We start from the raw sequence: 22,033 nt of genomic DNA, 5'->3' as shown, positions 1-22,033 counted from the left end.
GCTGGGTTCCCTGAACGTCTCAGAGAGCCCACGTGCAGCCAGCCTTCTGGAAGCTTCCTTCTTTTCTAGTCCACTGAGCTTCAACTTCGAGCGGCGCTTCTCGACTCTTAAGCTCGCCATGTCCGCCGTGAAAGCGCTCAACCCGAAAGCGGAGGTGGCCAGGGCCCAGGCGGCCTTGGCGGTGAACATCAGCGCGGCCCGGGGGCTCCAGGATGTGCTGAAGAGCAACTTGGGGCCGAAGGGGACCATGAAGATGTGAGTGCCGCGGAGTAGCCTTTGTGAGGGCGGGCTAGGCTAGGCTAGGCTAGGCTAGGCTAACATAAGCTAGGCTAGGCTAAGCTAACCATGCAGTCCGTTTTATGTCTAAATGTGGCGTTCATGTTTACGTGCGACATTACAAAGCTCGCCCCCCCTGTGTAGTGCCTGTAAAGTCGTGTCAAGTTCGGCAGAGTTACTCTTCATTTGAGACCGCTCTGAGCTAACAAGAGTGCCGGCGCACGTTTCGCTGCCCAGTCATGATGCGCCTTAAACGGCTAAAGTTAGCATGCTATCGGCTGTCGTTGAGGCGTCACCTCCTCGTTAAAAATATACATTTAGCAGTATGTCAAAATTGACAGTCTTGAGGGTTTGGGTTTTCATCGCCTGTGGACGTGTCTGCAGTAAGAGGCGGGATTTAGTTTATTGTCACTTTCAGGTTTTTGTAGACTTTTCCAAAATGAAAACGTGGTTCTTGTGCAGGCTGGTGTCTGGAGCAGGAGACATCAAGTTGACCAAAGATGGCAACGTTCTGTTACATGAGATGGTAAGATACTGTTTTTCTCTCTAATAATCCCCGTTTTTGGTTATACTCTGCAGTATTAAGCATGGGCCCTTGACGAATTTTGCAGAATGATATATTGACCTACAAATTATGGCTGACTAACAACATTATTGTCAACATTGTTTTAAGACAGTGGTTCTTAACATTGTTGGGGGTACCGGTTATGCGCATTCACCGAACCCTTCTTTAGAGAAAAACTTTTTTTTTTCCTTAATTTAATCTTAATTTATAAATATAAATCATGAAATTATGTTATATCACAGAAATACTAATAAATATATTTATTTTACAAACAGAAAGTTTCAGGAATGTACACATGATCCCATGTTTACATCTCATTGTGCAACATGTGAATGTTTTTGTGGGAACTAAATGTGATATCTGTAAGGGGTACAAATAGGGCTGGGCGATATGGCCTTTTTTAAATATCGCGGTATTATTATTTTTTTTCCAACTTTTTTTATTGGCATTTTCAAACAGACAGAAAAAAGTGCAAGTCAAAACAGTACAATTTTAAAGTCAGTAAATGATTCACACCCTTTCCCTTAAAACCCAAACCACCCTCCCACCCCACTCAGGTCCCACTAACGAGGGACAAATAGCACAATTATGTAACAAGTAAGACGACAAAGACCGACACATTCTCACACACACACACACACATACGCGGCCAGAGACAGACAGATGTATATTAAAAAAATATATATATATATATATATAATAATAATAATAAAATAAAATAAAAATTAATAATAATAATAATATATAATAAAATAAAAAATAGAATAAAGTAATACTAATAAATAAAAGGGAGATTATTCCTCATCTGCGTCTGGGCATAGGTCAAGAGAGTTGACATACAGCAAAAAAGGGCTCCATGAGCTTTCAAATGCTTGAACCGAGCCCTTTAGCGAAAACCTAAGTTTTTCCAGTTTTAGATAAATATCGCGATATTTTAAGGCCATATCGCGATACACGATATATATCTCGATATTTTGCCTTAGCCTTGAATGAACACTTGATGCATATAATCACAGCGGTACGATGATTCTATGTGTCTACATTAAAACATTCTTCTTCATACTGCATTAATATATGCTACTTTTAAACTTTCATGCCGATAAGGAAATCACAACTAAAAAAAATCACTATTTTTTTATATACGGTGTTGATCTGGAAATGTTTGCCTCGGCATTTTGATGTTGTGGACGTGTGGCACCAAATGGAGATATTGACGTGCAGAGTAAGCCCTCTTCATTGTCTCGTGGGTGACTTTTCAAATGATGCTACATATTAGCAGTGTAGCCGAGTGTCCTGGGTTCGCCTATACATATATATCTAATAAAATAATAAACGGGAGACATTAGAGCAGGTTCGGTAGCCACCGCTTCTTTAATGTCATCATCACACACCTTCCACAACCACACACACCCTACGGCAACTCTGGAGGGACAAAACTCCTCCTCCTTACCTAACACACTCCGGTAACTTGGGACACCCTGAACTGTTTGTCAGGGTCATCAGTAATGCTACTTTTTATAACAACGCTTTTGCCCCACACTTGACAAATTACAGTTGTCTGTTTGACATATTCCTACTTGAAGCTAAACCACCGCCAGACGATGGACCCCCTGCTGTTTTTCTTGGGAATTAATTATTCCTCCATTTGTTACCAGATTCGCACCTTCTTTCTATTGTATTACTGCTCGCACCACTCCGCTAGTATCACAGCTAACGTTAGCCATGCTGCTACCTCTCTGCTCGGGGAGGACGTATACGTATGTGACGTATGTAAGAAGGTGCGCTTGCTGTCTGTGAGAAGGAGAGACCGGAAAGAGCGAGGAAAGCCTGTAGTGTAATGCCCGCAGCTAAAAGCAACTGCGTGAGAATGTATACTCGATATCACGATATAGTCATTTTCTATATCGCACAGAGACAAACCCGCGATATATCGCACATATCGCCCAGCCCTAGCGCATGCCTAGAATTACCGCCGGGTCAAACTCGTTTCGCAAAATAATTAGCTTATGCCTAGAATTACCGCCGGGTCAAACTCCTCCTCAATCAGCCCCTGAGACAAGATGACACAGATGATGACCAAGACACAGCCGTAAAAAGTGATGAGAGTGATGAGGAAGCGGACACAGACGAAATTTTTTCAAACGACGATGCTGTAGTTTTGGACGTACATGTCGGACAAGGTGACAGAGAAATGGACGACGCTGAAGATGAAGAGGTCTTAACTGATGGATCTCCACAGGATGTAGTACAAGTACCGTAGTAGATGTCCATCAAGGTGCAGTCGGGGAAGCATCTGTCAGTAATGCCGACAGGAAAATTTTCAGTTTATTCAAGTTCAAATATTTTCTCTCTGGCCTCACGGATGTTGTTTACATTGATTGATAATGTTTGTTGTTACAATCATAGTTAAGAATTAAAGTAGCATGTTTTATTTTCAATTTGTTTTTCATGCGTTTTTACATACAGAAAAATGCGTACGTAATTGTTGAATGACCCCTTGTAAAAATAGTGTCACGTTATAATTGCCTTTTCAGACCCAAACAAAAAGAACTCCTGGGATGATTCATTGTGCTTTAAATTTTATTGCGGCATTAAGCGATGTCATGATGGTATCCTTACATCACACTCACGCACGCCTAAATTTACCGCGTGCCTTTGGTAAGCGCTGGAGTGAGAAGAGGTTTTTTAAAATAATTACCGCATGCCTTTGGTAAGCGGCGGAGTGAGAAGAGGTTTTAAATTAATTACTGCCCGGGCGCTAATTCGAGGAAATTCGGTAACACATTATTATGCCTAATTTTGTTGTGATGCCCCGCTGAATGCATTAAACGATGGAACAAGGTTTTTACTACTCAGTGGCCTAGTGGTTAGAGTGTCCGCCCTGAGATCGGTAGGTTGTGAGTTCAAACCCCGGCCGAGTCATACCAAAGACTATAAAAAATGGGACCCATTACCTCCCTGCTTGGCACTCAGCATCAAGGGTTGGAATTGGGGGTTAAATCACCAAAATGATTCCCGGGCGCGGCCACCGCTGCTGCCCACTGCTCCCCTCACCTCCCAGGGGGTGATCAAGGGTGATTGGTCAAATGCAGAGAATAATCTCGCCACACCTAGTGTGTGTGTGACAATCATTGGTACTTTAACTTTAACTTTAAAGGTGGTTCTTTGGTCAAAACGTTGCATAGATTATGTTTTACAGATCATCTTCAAGTCGCTTTCTGACAGTCGCTTCAGGATGCGCCGTTTTGTGGGCGGTCTTATTTACGTGGCTCACCTTCTACAGCGTCTTCTCCTTGTCATCTTTGTTGTAGCGTACAAGGGCTGAAGTGGAAGAAGTGTAAAAAAATGGAGCTAACTGTTTTAATGTCATTCAGACTTTACATAAATCAATAACAAAGCAGCATCTCCTCATCCCGAAACAACAACACTGGAAATGTGTCCCTTGAAAAACCGTCTGACCGGAACTCTCTAACTAAATTTCTTTGGGTGAATAATGTAAACTCACTACACCGGTATGTTTTAGCGCTTTCATGGCGAGTTTACTGACAGATATAAGTAAGAACTTTACACTACTTTATATTAGAAATGGCAACAGCGCAGGATGAATGTCACATAACAAGAAGATAGAGAAAAAGAAGGGTCATTTTTCAGGATTTATGCATATCCCAAATACAGATCAGCAGGTACCAGAAGGTAAAAGTTGCTTTTGCATAATGTTGCGAAACAAAAAGCCAGATAATGTCTTACCTTGTACACACACACACACACACACACACCATAATAATACTTGTATGTTGAAGCACATCAAGCGGTGCGGCTTCATAGCTTACCAAAGACGTACTAAAACGTTTTGATAGATTTTTGAGCGCCGTGTGTTCTGTTCTATATTTTCAATGGAACATATAAAATGTTGGTGGTGTTTACTTTAGTCATATTGCCATCTAATTGCAGACTACACTTATTTCTTATGTTTGACTGCCATCTACAGTTCACACTCATTACACCACGTACCAAATAAAAATAGCTTTGAGGTGGGTAAGCTCAACCAAACGTATTCCTTACATTGGGCGCACTGTCGAGTTTTGAGGGGAAAAAAGGATTTTAAGTGCGCCTTATAGTCCGGAAAATACGGTATACACTTTAAAATGCAATAAACCCGTATTTATCGTATATTTTAAAATTGTAATCGGAATGTAAACTTTTAAATATCCAAGTTAAGCATTATTAAAAATTAGATATAATCCTTAAACAAATTTTGGAATTTGAATACAAATCACAACTGAAAGCATTAAAATAGATTCTGTCTCTTTTAAGCAGTGATAAATAACATGGCTAAATAAAGGCATTGTGATCATCATCATCACAGTATTGTTGAATTTGCTCATAAAGCACTTGGTTAAAAGATTATAGCGTGTGTACAAGTTTTTGTCTTTTTTTTAAATAACAAAACTAAATAGACACAATATGCTTTCTTGGCAGAGCAAACATGAAAATATTGTTCTGGCTTTATAAGAGCCATATTTTAATTTTTTTGTGTATGTGTATCTTCCATCTAAAATTGTCAATGTTTTAAAATGTTTTTTTTTTTTTTAATAAATGCAGATTTATGTGACGTCGCGCAGTTTACTTCCTGTTGAACGGACATTTGTCCGTTTCAAGGCGACACTGTCGAGTATATATTGCTAACTTTGTACAAAGACAAACTTTATGTTCAATATGAATACTGTATCTTTGTTGTTAAGACTGGATATGGCGTTTTTAATGGGGAAATATATTAATGCCTCTTGTTTTCATGTTCATATTTAAGATGACTAGCAAGCCAACACTAGTCAATCCATAAATGTATCAGAGTGCGTTTTTTGGATAATTTTAATTCAACACGGTAATGTTAACCATTGCTAGTCCGTTTTACAATCGTTTATTATTCTTACCGTTTATGTGCATGTAGTGCAAACACCCGCAGCTGCTGAGACCAATACACAAGAGAGACTTATCAAGGCTGACAAACCTTTTGACCTCATTTTAATTTTGTTTAATTGACTTATGGAATAATGCCCCAAGCCTACATTATATCACTATGTATAATCTGTGTGTGCACCTTGTCCCCAGTTGTACACGGTATAGAGAGCACTATGTATAAAAGGTCTTATTTGATGTTTTACAGCAAATTCAGCATCCGACGGCTTCGCTCATCGCCAAAGTTGCAACCGCCCAGGATGACATCACAGGGGACGGGACCACCTCCAACGTCCTCATCATTGGGGAGCTGCTGAAACAGGCCGATTTATACGTGTCAGAGGTCAGACGGATGAGAGTTTAGTTATAAAAAAATAGTTTTATATATAATCCAACATTGGGGCTGGATACCTCACGATATCATTAATATGGCGATGGGTTGGAACAAAAACACGGATTAAGAAAAATAAACCTCTTATTTTGCAGCATAATTTACCCACAGTGCAACATAACTAAGCATGTGTAGTTGTCTTTGACAGTGACACTATTTTACACTAACTTAGAAAATGCAACATCTAGATCAAATATATTTATCAAATATCTATTGTTCATTTGTTGATGCTTTTGTTCAATGTACTTACCGTATTTTCCGCACCATAAGGCGCCCTGGGTTATAAGCCGCGCCTTCAATGAACGGCATATTTCAAAACTTTGTCCACCTATAAGACGCCCCGTGTTATAAGCCGCATCTAACTGCGCTAAAGGAATGTCAAAAAAACAGTCAGATAGGTCAGTCAAACTTTAATAATATATTAAAAACCAGCGTGATGTGGGCACGCACGGAGTCGTATATCAACATGGACGGAGCTGCGTGAAAAAAGCCACCCGGCCTCTTCGCGTAAACTTACCTTAACCACTCGCTCATCTTTTCTTCATCCATCCCTTCGAGTTAGCTTTTATGATGACGCCGGCTGGAAAGGTCTCTTTTGGCAAGGTCTTCCTTTTGAATATCACCATGGGTGGAAGTTTCTGGCCATTAGCATGGCAAGCTAGAACCACAGTTAAGGATGACTTCTCATTCCCTGTGGTGCGAATATTCACCGTACGTGCTCCCGTTGTATCCACAGTGCGGTTCACAGGAATATCAAAAGTCAGTGGAACCTCGTCCATGTTGATGTTCTCTGGCCGGATCTTTTTTTCAGCTATCTTGTTTTTACAATATGCACGGAAAGTAGCCAGCTTTTCTTAAAAGTCTTTAGGCAGTTGCTGTGAAATAGTAGTCTGTGTGCGGATGGAGAGATTGCGTCTTTTCATGAACCGGATCCCTGTCGCTTAGTAGGAGCCATTTTGTGGTCTTTACAGATGTAAACACACAAAGGAAATGAAACGTACGGTAATATCCGCGCGCTTCTTCTACGCGGGCGGGTGGTTGCTTACAGTAGAAGAAGAAGCGCTTCCTGTTCTATGGGGGCGGGTGCTTACCTTGGCGGTTGCTTGCGTAGAAGAAGAAGCACTTCCTCTTCTACGGGGAAAAAAGATGGCGGCTGTTTACCGTAGTTGCGAGACCGAAACTTTATGAAAATGAATCTTAATATTAATCCATATATAAAGCGCACCGGGTTATAAGGCGCACTGTCAGCTTTTGAGAACATTTGTGGTTTTTAGGTGCGCCTTATAGTGCGGAAAATACGGTAATTGAGATTTGTTCAAGTTTCTAGAGACTTCTCCAATCCTTAAAACAAAATACAAATCAATATTTTTTTCTGATAATAATGGAGACTACTCTTGTTAAAGACCCTATACTTCTGTCTCTCCATGTTTGTGAAGAACAATGAGATCTGCAGCAAGCCTGACATCACACTTGCTTCGCTCTGCTGCTCCATCCAGCCTTTCTCTTTATTATTTGCATATTGTTTATTTTGGAGATCACTCTCCGCGGGTATATCTCGGATATACAGTATAAGACATGACGTCACGGCTACAGACAATTCCGTGCGTATTTCTTACGTCTTCACAACATCCGGTTTCGACAATGCTGTCTGTGATCAGTCTTTTTTTTTTCTCTCGGTGCGTCACTAGTCAATAGTGCACAGATAGGATATATATATATATATATATATATATATATATATATATATATATATATATATATTCTGACTTGACTTCTTCTGGAGGTTTAAATACTTTATTAATTTTATTTTGTTTTAATGTAAAAAAAACAACAACAACTTTTTAAGGTTTGGCGGTTTTTATTTTGCAATGGCGGGCCACCACAATCAAATGCACATCTGGGAAATTCTGGGAATACATTATAATTTAGTATAGGCATACATTATACTTTAGTATAGGGATACAATATAATTTTATACAGAGATACAATACAATTTATTTTTAGAAATACATTATACTTAACTATAAGGATACATTATGTAAGTATATAAATATAATATACAGTAGTATAGGAACACATTATACTTTCGGGATGTATTAAACTTAAGAATAGGGATACATTATACTTTATTTCAGGGATACATTATACGCTAGTATGGAAAGATAATATAATTATAGGGATACATTATACTTTAGCATAGCGATACATTATATACTTTAGTTTAGGTATACGTACATTATACTTTAGTATGGAAAGAAAATATAATTATAGGGATACATTATAGAGCAGTGGTTCTTAACCTTGTTGGAGGTACCGACCCCACCAGTTACATATGCGCATTCACCAAACCCTTCTTTAGTGAAAAATAAAATGTTTTTTTTTTTCAAATTCAAGACAAAGTTATGTTTTTGGTAACACTTTAGTATTGGGAACATATTCTAAGTAACAAAGACTTAATTTAGAGTTATTTGGACACTAGGGGAATATATTCTAAGTAATAAAGGCTTAATTTAGAGTTCTTTGGTTAGGGTCAGGGTTAAAGGGTTAGGGTTATAATAAGGCCATGCTGAAAAAGGCATTAATAAGTACTTAATAATGACTAGTTAAGAGCCACTATGTTACTAATTTGCATGTTAATAGGCAACTAATTAATGGTGAATATGTTCCCCATACTAAAGTGTTACCATGTTTTTTTTACTGGTGCATAAAATGAACCGTGCATGAACATCACCTTGTTCAAACAACAAAACCAACACTGTGCATAAACTCACAACAAATTACACACCTGCAAACCAGTCAGCCGTTGCCGTATCCGTAATACACTGATAGGGAGAAGTTTGTATTTACACGATGAGTCGGGTGTGATTTGACCTCCGCCGAACCCCTGAGGCCGACTCACCGAACCCATAGGGTTCGATCGAACCCAGGTTAAGAACCACTGTTATAGAGTATAGAGATACATTCTACTTTAGTATAAGGTTATACTTTAGTTCAGGGATACATTATATTTTAGTATCGAAAGATAATATAATTATAGGGATACATTATACTTTAGGAATACATTTAAAGTGTCACTTTCTATGGTTTAAAGTTGACTTTTGTTTTTGTGCATCAGGGTCTTCATCCAAGAATCATCGCTGAGGGCTTTGATGCCGCCAAAGAGAAAGCTCTGGCCGTGCTGGAGGAGGTAAAGGTGACGCGTGAAATGGACAGAGAGACCCTCATCAGCGTAGCACGCACCTCCCTCAGGACCAAAGTCCACGCCGAGCTTGCCGACCTCCTCACCGAGGTCAGATTGCACGTTGTTACCTCCGCCAAGGAAGCCAAAGTCACGTAGAAGATGCTAACTGACAAAAGTTTGGAAGCCTTGTTGAAGATTTTGTTGTCTCTCCAGGCTGTGGTGGACGCAGTGTTGACCATCGCTAAGCCCAACGAGCCCATCGACTTGTACATGGTGGAGATCATGGAGATGAAACACAAGACCGACTGTGACACTCAGTGAGTCATCTTCTCTGCCGACCTCTCACCTTGGACTGCTGTTGATGCGTGTGTTCGTGTTCAAGGCTGATCAAAGGCCTGGTGTTGGACCACGGGGCGAGACACCCTGACATGAAGAAGCGTGTGGAGGACGCCTACGTGCTGACATGCAACGTGTCCCTGGAGTACGAGAAGACGGAGGTCAACTCTGGCTTCTTCTACAAGAGCGCCGGCGAGAGGGAGAAGTTTGTGGCGGCAGAGAGGAAGTTCATCACAGAGCGCGTGCACAAGATCATCGACCTCAAGAACAAAGTGTGTCCTGACGGAGACAAAGGCTTCGTTGTCATCAACCAGAAGGTAAACTAATCAGGTGACGGACGCATGCGTGTCGGTCGCCCGGCAGAAGCGTGCTCGTCGGTTGGGTGGCATGTCTGTATCCTAAAAAAGCACAGTGAACACCCAGGCGGTGCCAGCGTGGTCCCCCCTGGTCACATGACTGTGCCAGAGTGAGTGTGATCTGTAACTCTGCGTGAGGGGACCCCTTCCCCCCCCCATCACGTATTCAACAGATCACAACAAAACTAAAGTTAAGTCTGCTTGTGTGCTGATGTTGCTGCTGCTCTCCTAGGGAGTGGACCCTTTCTCTCTGGACGCTCTGGCCAAGGAGGGCATCATCGCTCTGCGCCGAGCCAAGAGGAGGAACATGGAGAGGTGAGGTTCTCCCGTTCTCATGACTTGATAGCACAGCGAACACGCGAGGACGCCATAATTGGCGTTCCCGTCTCTTATGCGTGTGCGACAGCAATTTAGGTCTTACCCTCTGCACTTGAGCACTTCTATGTCCGAGTGTATTCGTAAGACCAAAACATAAAACACATGAGAATAATTCGAAGGCTAAAAGACGTTTGCTTCCTGGCAGACTGACGCTGGCATGCGGCGGCATCGCCATGAACTCCGTGGATGACCTCACGCCAGACTGTTTGGGCCACGCAGGACTCGTGTACGAGCACACGCTGGTGAGTTGTCATCCCCACGGTCGCGTCCGCCCAAATGTCCCGTCGGTGACGTCCCGTCGTGTTTCAGGGGGAGGAGAAGTACACGTTCATCGAGAAGTGCGAGAACCCTCGCTCAGTCACGCTGCTCGTCAAAGGTCCCAACAAACACACGCTCACGCAGATCAAAGACGCCGTCAGGGACGGCCTGCGTGCCGTTAAGAACGCCATCGAAGACGGTGAGACCAAGATTTATGTGCAGAGAACATGAACATATTCGTTACTGTGTGGTGACCTCTAACCCCTGGTGTCTTTTCAGGCTGCGTGGTGTCCGGCGCCGGCGCCTTGGAGGTGGCTCTGGCCGACGCCCTCGTCAAGCACAAAGCTAACGTGAAAGGAAGAGCTCAGCTTGGCGTACAAGCCTTCGCCGACGCTCTTCTGGTCATTCCCAAGGTATGTACACATAATGTAATATAGGTTGGATATGTTAAACTGCGTGTAGAGATGTAATGATATTATTGATAACCTCGGTTAGTATTACTGTTTTGAACAAGGTTTCCACGGGGCATTAAAAGCCATTAAGTGGATTTTGCGAAAAAAATTAAGACACAAAATGGCATAAAAACATTAAATAGGATGTCCAGATGGATTAAAGATGTGATACAATTGTATCACATTCAATGAAATGATAAATCTTCTTCGTGTCCGGCCATCTTCATATGAAGCCCCTCCAGTGACGGTAAATTTAAATGAACCTAACGTTGCGGTCATCGATGAATTGCTGCGTCTGTGTGTTTCTTTTCTTCGGCTCTGGCTTTCAAAGACGATACAAAGCGGCCAGACCACTGAATGGCAATATCAAACTGCTTTGCCATTCTTCAGTCACTCGAGGTGTGTTGTCCTTAATGAGTAAGCTGAGCTTGTTTCATACCCGACTCTTTTATTTCAGTCTCCACTTCAACACACATGAGCTAACTCTCGTGACGCACATCACGTGTTCGATCTACGGTGGCAAAGAATGGACAGACAAGGCAATTCTCACAACAGACCACAACTCTTTATTCACAGGCATTAAGAGTTCCTTGTCTAATAATGCCTGTATTATTGTATCTTTTTGAGTTTTAATAGAAACAAGTGCTTTTGAGAGGTTTGCAAATGCAAAAAATAGTTTTTTTACTCAATATGACAGAAATGTTCTTAGAATCCGGAGAAATTGCGTTTGAAGCATAAAAAAATGGTTTCAAAGAAAACTCCTAAACCAAACATGCAATATGTCTAATAATGCCTGTATTAATGTATCTCTGAGTTTTACTAGAAACATGTGCTTTTGTAGGAATTACAAACGCAAAAATTTGTTTTTTACTCAATATGACAGTAATGGTCTTAGAATCCGGAGAAAATGTGTTTGAAGCAATAAAAATTGTTTTAAGGATAACTACCGTATTTTCCGCACCATAAGGCGCCCTGGGTTATAAGCCGCGCCTTCAATGAACGGCATATTTCAAAACTTTGTCCACCTATAAGCCGCCCCGTGTTGTAAGCCGCATCTAACTGCGCTAAAGGAATGTCAAAAAAACAGTCAGATAGGTCAGTCAAACTTTAATAATATATTAAAAACCAGCGTTCTAACAACTCTGTTCACTCCCAAAATGTACGCAAATGTGCAATCACAAACATAGTAAAATTCAAAATAGTGCAGAGCAATAGCAACATAATGTTGCTCGAACGTTAATGTCACAACACACAAAATAAACATAGCACTCACTTTCTGAAGTTATTCTTCATTCATAAATCCCTCGAATTCTTATCCTTCGGTGTCCGAATTGAAAAGTTTGGCGAATGTGGGATCCAAAATGGCCGGGTCCGTCTCGTCGAAGTAATCGGAGTCAGTGTCGCTGTTGTCCAGCAGTTCTGTGAATCCTGCCTTCCGGAAAGCTCGGACCACAGTTGTGACCGAAATATCTGCCCAGGCATTTACGATCCACTGGCAGATGTTGGCGTATGTCGTCCGGCGCTGTCTCCCTGTCTTGGTGAACGTCACGTGTGTTCGCCTTCTGTCATCCACTGTTCCCACGCAGTTAGCAGTCTAGCTTCGAATGCCCTGTTGACACCAATATCTAGCGGCTGGAGGTCTTTTGTCAATCCACCCGGAATGACGGCGAGTATTGAATTAAGCGCGTAAGCGTGTCTCTTAATGTGATGTTATGAGCTAGCAAATATAACTACACTACCCAGCATGCAACGATAGTGACGAGCATGCGCGGTAGCCCTGAGAAGCGTTGTATGCTGGCAGTTAGAATGTGGTTATGAGCACGCTGTGAGTAAACGTTGAGAACTCAGTTAACACGCCTCGTCTGCATTATTTATAATTAGACAGACAACACACTTAATAGGAGCCATTTTGGGGTCTTTACATAAACACACAAATGGAAATGAAACGTCACATATCCCAGCATGCACCGCGCGCTTCTTCTTCTTCCGGGGCGGGTGGTTGCTTACAGTAGAAGAAGAAGCGCTTCCTGTTCTATGGGGGCGGGTGCTTACCTTGGCGGTTGCTTGCGTAGAAGAAGCGCTTCCTGTTCTACCGGGAAAAAAGATGGCGGCTGTTTACCGAAGTTGCGAGACCGAAACTTTATGAAAATGAATCTTAATATGTATCCATATATAAAGCGCACCGGGTTATAAGGCGCACTGTCAGCTTTTGAGAAAATTTGTGGTTTTTAGGTGCGCCTTATAGTGCGGAAAATACGGTAAACCAAACATGTAATACGTCTAACAATGCCTGTATTAATGTATCTGAGTTTTACTAGAATCAAATCAAATCAATGTTTATTTATATAGCCCTAAATCACGAAACGTGGTTTTGTAAGGTTCGCAAATGCAAGAATTAGTTTTTAACTCAATATGACAGTAATGTTCTTGGAATCCGGAGACAAAAAGTTTGAAGCAATAATATTTTTCTAAGATAACTCCTAAATCAAACATGCAATATGTCTAATAATTCCTATATTTATGTACCTTTGTGAGTTTTACGAAAAACATGTGCTTTTTTAGGGTTTACAAACGCAAAAATTAGTTTTTTACTCAATATGTCAGTAATGTTCTCAGAATCCGGCGAAAATGCGTTTGAATCAATAAAAATGTTTTTCAAACATGGCGTCAAATTTCTTTGGCATGACCAACAAAGCCACTTTGCTGTCGCCACCACAATTGTCAGCTGCTGCTGATACCTGTAGAAACCTTATTGAATTAAAATGATGGTAAAACTGATAAGACAACTACACTTTGATACTACACTTTGATAAACTCGTGGACTGACTTGCGTTAGCTTAAATGCTAACATGAAAACAAGAGACATTAACATATTTCTCCATAAAGAAACGACATACCCCAATTTAAACTTATAAACACATTAATAAAATATTCAATTGTGCACATTGAATCTACAAGCTGTTGTAACATACTGTATATACTGTGTACTAGTATTTAGTAGTACTGTAATTTTCGGCGTATAAGTCGCTCCGGAGTATAAGTCGCACCGGCCGAAAATGCATAATAAAGAAGGGAAAAAACATAAGTCGCATTTTGTGGGGAAATTTATTTGATAAAACCTAACACTAAGAATAGACATTTGAAAGGCAATACAAAATAAATAAAGAATAGTGAACAACAGGCTGAATAAGTGTACGTTATATGAGGCATAAATAACCAACTGGAATGTTAACGTAACATATTATGGTAAGAGTCATTCAAATAACTATAACATATACTATAATATATATTTTATATTTTACGGTAATGTGTAAATTTCACACATAAGTCGCTCCTGAGTATAAGTCGCACCCCCGGTCAAACTATGAAAAAAAACTGCGACTTATAGTCCGAAAAATATTGTATGTAAGTATGTATATTTATTAAAATTGAAGGGCTCAGAAGTTGGCACTTCTCATGGAGAGTAAGAACCATGCTCAATAAAACAATGAGACCTGATGTGCGATGTAACAAAACCTTATATTGTGATGGAAGTGAACATTTACAATATATTCAAGGTTGTGCAATAAATAAATAAAAATCAGAAAAGAACCTGGCCTGGATATAAACATGCTTGTTTTAATATTTGTGTTTAGCTGCCAAAATCACAAGGGTGCAATGCTAACTTACACATGATTCATAGCATTTATACACACACTACTGCAACACGTGTACTGTACACCTAATATACCGTATTTTCCGCACTATAAGGCGCACCGGATTATTAGCCGCACCTTCAATGAATTGCATATTTCATAACTTTGTCCACCAATAAGCCGCCCCGGATTATAAGCCGCGCCTACGCTGCGCTAAAGGGAATGTCAAAAAAACAGTCAGATAGTTCAGTCAAACTTTAATAATATATTGAAAACCAGCGTTCTAACAACTCTGTCCCAAAATGTACGCAAATGTGCAATCACAAACATAGTAAAATTCAAAATGGTGTAGAGCAATAGCAACATAATGTTGCTCGAACGTTAATGTCACAACACACAAAATAAACATAGCACTCACTTTCTGAAGTTATTCTTCATTCGTAAATCCTTCGAATTCTTCGTCTTCGGTGTCCGAATTGAAAAGTTGCGCAAGCGTGGGATCCAAAATGGCCGGTTCCGTCTCGTCGAAGTCATCGGAGTCAGTGTCGCTGTTGTTGTCCAGTAGTTCTGTGAATCCTGCCTTCCGGAAAGCTCGGACCACAGTTGTGACCGAAATATCTGCCCAGGCATTTACGATCCACTGGCAAATGTTGGCGTATGTCGTCCGGCGCTGTCTGCCTGTTATAGTGAAGGTGTGTTCGCCTTCGGTCATCCATTGTTCCCACGCCGTTCGCAGTCGTGATTTGAATGCCCTGTTGACACCAATATCCAGCGGTTGGAGTTCTTTGGTTAATCCACCCGGAATGACGGCGAGTGTTGTATTTGTGTGCTTCACTTGTTTTTTGACACCATCTGTGATGTGGGCGCGCATAGAGTCGTATATCAACATGGACGGAGCTGTGTGAAAAAAGCCACCCGGCCTCTTCGCGTAAACTTCCCTTAACCACTCGCTCATCTTTTCTTCATCCATCCATCCCTTCGAGTTAGCTTTTATGATGACGCCGGCTGGAAAGGTCTCTTTTGGCAAGGTCTTCCTTTTGAATATCACCATGGGAGGAAGTTTCTGGCCATTAGCATGGCAAGCTAGAACCACAGTGAAGGACGACTTCTCATTCCCTGTGGTGCGAATATTCACCGTACGTGCATTTTGTAGTCTGGTCTTTACAGATGTAAACACACAAAGGAAATGAAACGAAATATCCGCGCGCTTCTTTTTCTTCCGGGGGCGGGTGGTAGCTTACAGTAGAAGAAGAAGCGCTTCCTGTTCTATGGGGGCGGGTGCTTACTTTGGCGGTTGCTTGCGTAGAAGAAGAAGCGCTTCCTGTTCTACCGGGAAAAAAGATGGCGGCTGTTTACCGAAGTTGCGAGATCGAAACTTTATGAAAATGAATCGTAATATTAATCCATATATAAAGCGCACCGGGTTATAAGGCGCACTGTCAGCTTTTGAGAAAATTTGTGGTTTTTAGGTGCGCCTTATAGTGCGGAAAATACGGTAGATTGTAAGAGGCGGTGCAGAGTGTATCGGGTGATATCATTGTGAATGAGAGGTTTGTTAGCATAACAGTACTAGCAATACTTTTGACGTGCAACCAGAGTGAAGACACAAGAAACATGACAGTGAGTCCAAAAATGCAATCCAATCCACTGTATTTATTTAGCACATTCAAACAACAAAAATGTTTCCAAAGTGCTGCACAAAAATATGAAAAACAAGATTCAAATACTATCCTTAGCTCCACCAATGACTGAATAAAAACAAAATAAATAAATATAAAATAAATATGGTTAAAAACGATTTTAAAGGGTAAAACCAATTTAAAAGAAATAGAAATGAAAATGTAAAAACAGAAGAGGACAAAAAGACACAATATTACACACAGCTGTGGCGAATGCTGGCCGATTACACCAAAGCATTAGCCACCTAGCAGCAGTTAGCTTAAGGAACCGTATGAGACTCATGTGAATTTCAGCTGCGGGTTGTGGCATCTACAGAGTTTAGGAGCGCAATATTTAAAAGGAAGCATGAATATAAGCATAGTATTTGGATTAGGGCTGCAACTAACGATTAATTTGATAATCGATTAATCTGTTGATTATTACTTCGATTAATCGATTAATAATCGGATAAAAGAGACAAACTACATTTATATCCTTTCCAGTATTTTATTGGAAAGAAAACAGCATACTGGCACCATGTTCTGGACATTGGGGGTGCAGCATACACCAATAATAACACAGAAATGTAACTCATCAGATCAGAACTGAATCAGATATTGTACACGTTTCTGTTGTGAATAATAAAGGATTCATTTTAGGCTGCCTCTGAATAATAGCATGAAATATTCCAGCACCTTCATAACATTTAGTTATACTAAAGCGTCACTCAAATCTAAATAGATTTATATAGCTTTATATTGATCCATTATGAAACCAACCTGAGATATTTCTGTCTGATACGTTTATTTCGAAATTGGTAACCGAGCGCTTTCTCTCTCAAAACGGAGTCAAATGTGCCGGAGACACATTATCAGCCCCGCGTTGCAACAAAGGCATAACATTAACGTTACTCACAAAAAAGCTGAACCTGTTGCCACTATGGACTTATTACGTACCGTAAGTTCTTCCCTTCATCCATGGCTCCAACATGTTTCCTCTTCAGGTGCTCCTGAAGCAATGTTGTACTTCCGTGCCATTTTGCAGGAAACGCTCTTCTTTGAAGTTTTTAAAGTAAAGTGTTCCCACACTTTTGACGACTTAGATCGTACTCTTTTCTCCATTGAAGCAATAACCTCAAGATAGTTTCTCCGCTAAACTATCGGTACTGTTTTCCTACGCCATTTTTCGAATGTTTCCGCAAAGGAGACGGCGTCGTCACGTGAGCTGCACATGACACATTGGCTAGTGTTGCGTTTTGGACCAGTTGTTCCTCCCAGGGAATTCAAGTCACAATTCGCTCCCAAGTTCTTTCCGACACTTAAAGCTGAGTTGAAAAACCACCAGAGACAGAATAGGTATTTTGTTGTATATTCTCAAAGCTTTGCCAATATACATTTTGATTGAGACCAGTCTAACCCTAGAACATTCTATCGCGTCTCCCCAAAATGGTCTGTCTTCCCAACGCCAAAAACCTCTCTTTCCTTCCCCCTCCCTAGCCATAACACAAGCACAACGTCTCCCTAGCCATAATACATTCCAAAGAACTCAAGGTTAACACACACAGTTTGCTTGCTGACAGAGCATCAAGAGAAGAAGTGGAAAACACCAGCTGTTTTCAAATATGACAAAGAAATGGAAGAAGTACAACTTAAATTCGGATACATGTAAATATCTGCCTCCGACACTAGCTTACCTCCACCTCATGAGACGTAGCCTCAGGGCCGCCCTGGCGCTGTTTTCTACTGTTTTTGTACTTATTTTGATTGTTTCTCAGCTGTTTGTAAATGTTGCAGTTTATAAATAAAGGTTTATTTAAAAAAAAAAAAAAAAAAAAAAAAGCCTCCGTGCATGCGCATAGCATAGTTCCAACGAATCGATGACTAAATTAATCGCCAACTATTTTTATAATCGATTTAATCGATTAGTTGTTGCAGCCCTAATTTGGATACACGGTGAATCTGTTTACCTGCACTACTACAGATGTTTGCGGCTCCTCCACGGCTTCACGAGAACAGAAGCCATATCAAGATATTATAAATACTGATTATTTACATTACATGTGTACGTGTACTACACAAACCTAGAAAGTATAAACTTGTCCCAGATTTTACAGCTGCGTTACACTGTGCTCTCAGCACAGAGCGATCGCAAGAGACTGGGGTGTTTTTACGGTGCGTTCAAGAACCGCTGAACAGAATAGGCCGCCTTAAAGAAATAATAGATTTATTTGTTATGCACTTTTTATTTAAAAAAAAAAAAAAAAAGTGCTTAAATGCAAACCCATGTTTAAAACAATAAAAGTTGAGCCTTTAAAACTGATGAGACTAAAACACAGCGAGGCATGAGAAACACAAAACATGCAAAATAGTGGATTTTCTAAGTTATTTTTGTTATTAAGAATAACTTGGTCAAAAGATTTAGGTTTAAGTACTTTTTTCAGCACATTCAACAATGTGATTATTTTGGTCACAATAACCATTATATGACATTTTCATATCATTACATCCCCATCCTTAAACATTTTAAAACAATAAATGTATTAATCGCATTTTTGTATGGTGTATGTATAAATTATAATAATAATAACTGGGATTTATATAGCGCTTTTCTAAGTACCCAAAGTCGCTTTACATGTAGAACCCATCAAACATTCACACCTGGTGGTGGTAAGCTACTTTCATAGCCACAGCTGCCCTGGGGTATTATGCACACAAAGGCAAAAATGCATATACTGTAAACATTATACAAATGTTAAAACTATTTTTTAGTTATTGTTTATGTATTTAAATCTGTGTTTTATATAATAAATCATTTTTAAATGTCAGACTTTAGGGATACAAACAATATATTATGTCAAATGTATAGCGGTGTTGTGCGCCTCCTACAGGGCAGAGAGAAGAACAAATTGGTAACGTGAGGTGCATTGTGGGAAATCCCTCTATAGTCACGTGATAACTAATTCAACTGTTGTAAAAATGCATTCTGAAAGTGTGATTGCGTCATCAGGTTCTGGCCCAGAATTCGGGCTATGACCCTCAGGAGACGCTGCTCAAGCTGCAGACGGAGTACAAAGAATCTGGTCAGCTGGTCGGCGTGGACCTGAGCACAGGTGAGAACACGTGCAGGTCATGTGATGTCCTTTAAAACGACAACGATGGTAATGATGATGTCATTAGGAGAGGCCATGGTGGCAGGGGAGGCAGGTGTGTGGGACAACTACAGCGTGAAGAAGCAGCTGCTTCACTCCTGGTGAGAACAACGCTGACATCCACCCACCGAACAACCTTTGACCTTTTTGTGTTTGTCTCCACAGCACGGTGATCGCCAGCAACATCCTGCTGGTGGATGAGATCATGAGGGCAGGAATGTCTTCTCTCAAAGGTTAAAGTGGGCTCACATCAAGCAGTAAACAAAACATCATCACGATATTCATGTTTTTTTTTTTCTACTCCCTCAACCATCGGATTTGTTTATTTATCACATTTTGTTGAGATGTTCATAGCACTGACTGACTCTGCCAGCAAGTTCTCTTTGTGCCCATTAAAAGATGTTGCGCCTCCAACTGACTTTTTATTGACATGACAAAATAAATCCACATTATACTTTATGTCCAATACAAAGGTGTCCGAAGTGGCCTTTTTATATTACTAAAAAAAAATAAAAAATTGAAAAACATGTTTTTCTTAAGAATTGCCAAAAAATAAAACATCCATCTTCCGTTTATCCGAGGTCGAGTCGCGTGGGCAGCAGCCTAAGCAGGGAAGCCCAGACTTCCCTCTCCCCCAGCCACTTAGTCCAGCTCCTCCCGGGGGGTCCCGAGGTGTTCCCAGGCCAACCGGGAGACATAGTCTTCCCAACGTGTCCTGGGTCCATGGTCCATGGGTAAATATTGAAATGACCCCCTCAGCATCATTCCGTGGGAAAGTGTGGAAAAACCCAAATCTAAAACAATATTACTAAATATTAGAGATGTCCGATAATATTGGCCGATAAATGCTTTAAAATGTAATATTGGAAATTATCAGTATCGGGTTTTTTTAATTAGGGGTATTTTTTTTTTTTTTAAATCAACATGAAAAACACAAGATACACTTACAATTAGTGCACCAACCCTATAAAACCTCCCTCCCCCATCACACAAAAGGATTGTTTCTTTGTTAATATTGTGGTTCCTACATTATATATCAATATATATCAATACAGTCTGCAAGGGATACAGTCCGTAAGCACACATGATTGTGCGTGCTGCTGGTCCACTAATAGTACTAACCTTTAACAGTTAATTTTACTAGTTTCTATGTAACTGTTTTTATATTGTTTTACTGTCTTTTTTTATTCAAGGAAATGTTTTTAATTTAATTCTTATTTTATTAATTTTAAAAAAAAGGACCTTATCTTCACCATACCTGGTTGTCCAAATTAGGCATAATGTGTTAATTCCACGAATCGGTATCGGTTGATATCGGTATCGGTAATTAAAGAGTTGGGGGATATCAGATATCGGCAAAAAGCCATTATCGGACATCCCTACTAAATATGTCTGGAAAAAGTCATGGCTAATTTAGTGAGATTGTGTTTTTCCAATGAATAAAACAAATGTATAAAACTTTTTCAAAGATATATTTTTTCTACAAACTATTTTTATTCTGAAACTTTACCCGGTGGTTAGAAGGTGGAGACCTACCGGAAGCGAGTTTAGAAACCCAAGAGTAGAGCAGGGAGGACCACGCCCCGCGCTACCCGGAACTCATTTGATTGGTCAATACACTACGTGCATAACTTGCAAAAACTTGAAAAATGGCCAAAATCTGTAGTTTTTCTTACAGAGATCTCTATGACGAGCTCAACAACAAAAACTACAGAATGGCGGCCAAACGTAGCTGTGGCCCCAATCTATAAATTATAATTCTATGCGCTCTCAATTATGACATTAGGAGGAAATGCGTGCTGAGGTTATAATCCACCAGAATGACATTTTCACAATACAAAGTGTTTATTTGGTTACACTCATAGACATCTTATAAGTAGACGCAGCATTGGCTGCTGTGACGCGAGAAATCCGGCCGCCATCTTGAAGTGGTGATGAGGAGCCGGCGAGCAGCCTAAACTGACAGTTGACAGGTAGAAAACAAAGTGTTTTCCCGCTCAAATGAGCGGACTGTTGAAAATAGGAATCGGGGGATTACTTTTCACAAGTAAGAGTTAACATTAACGTACTATTGGTTGTATTTTTTGAAAAGAATATCACCACGGAGTTGAGAAGGAGCAACGATCTTCAATAGTACTGAAATCGTAGCCGCTAGCAAACAAGAGTATGATCATAATATAATTGCTTGTCAATGAAATTAATTACATTTAAAAATGTCATACTTGAATAACAGAAAGTTGAAATAAATGAAGATAAAGATTGTAAAAGCTGAACACCATCTTTGTTTTCTACCTGTCAACTGTCAGTTTAGGCTGCTCGCCGGCTCCTCGTCACCACTTCAAGATGGCGGCCGAATTTCCTGCGTCACAGCAGTCAATGCTAAACTCGCTCGCTGCGACGGTCCCCCTCACCGGAAGTAAAACCGGGGCCGAAACAAACCGG

The 22,033-nt window shown here is 40.4% G+C and overlaps 1 protein-coding gene across 1 annotated transcript; it reads left to right on the top strand.

The window, feature by feature from the left end:
• The first annotated feature begins 33 nt into the window (after positions 1-33).
• cct6a (chaperonin containing TCP1, subunit 6A (zeta 1)) lies at positions 34-20,005 on the top strand. The gene is made up of 13 exons (XM_061962971.1): positions 34-255; positions 739-802; positions 6,006-6,140; positions 9,304-9,477; positions 9,583-9,686; positions 9,752-10,022; positions 10,294-10,376; positions 10,585-10,681; positions 10,749-10,896; positions 10,977-11,110; positions 19,450-19,552; positions 19,620-19,692; positions 19,757-20,005. Exons 1-13 carry the CDS (start codon positions 119-121, stop codon positions 19,827-19,829), a joined length of 1,596 nt encoding a protein of 531 aa, XP_061818955.1. The 5' UTR covers positions 34-118; the 3' UTR covers positions 19,830-20,005.
• Positions 20,006-22,033: the final 2,028 nt, after the last annotated feature.

This window comes from Nerophis lumbriciformis, linkage group LG09, assembly GCF_033978685.3.
Source record: "Nerophis lumbriciformis linkage group LG09, RoL_Nlum_v2.1, whole genome shotgun sequence".
Lineage (NCBI taxonomy): Eukaryota > Metazoa > Chordata > Actinopteri > Syngnathiformes > Syngnathidae > Nerophis > Nerophis lumbriciformis.
This window is presented reverse-complemented; position numbering and strand designations above follow the sequence as displayed.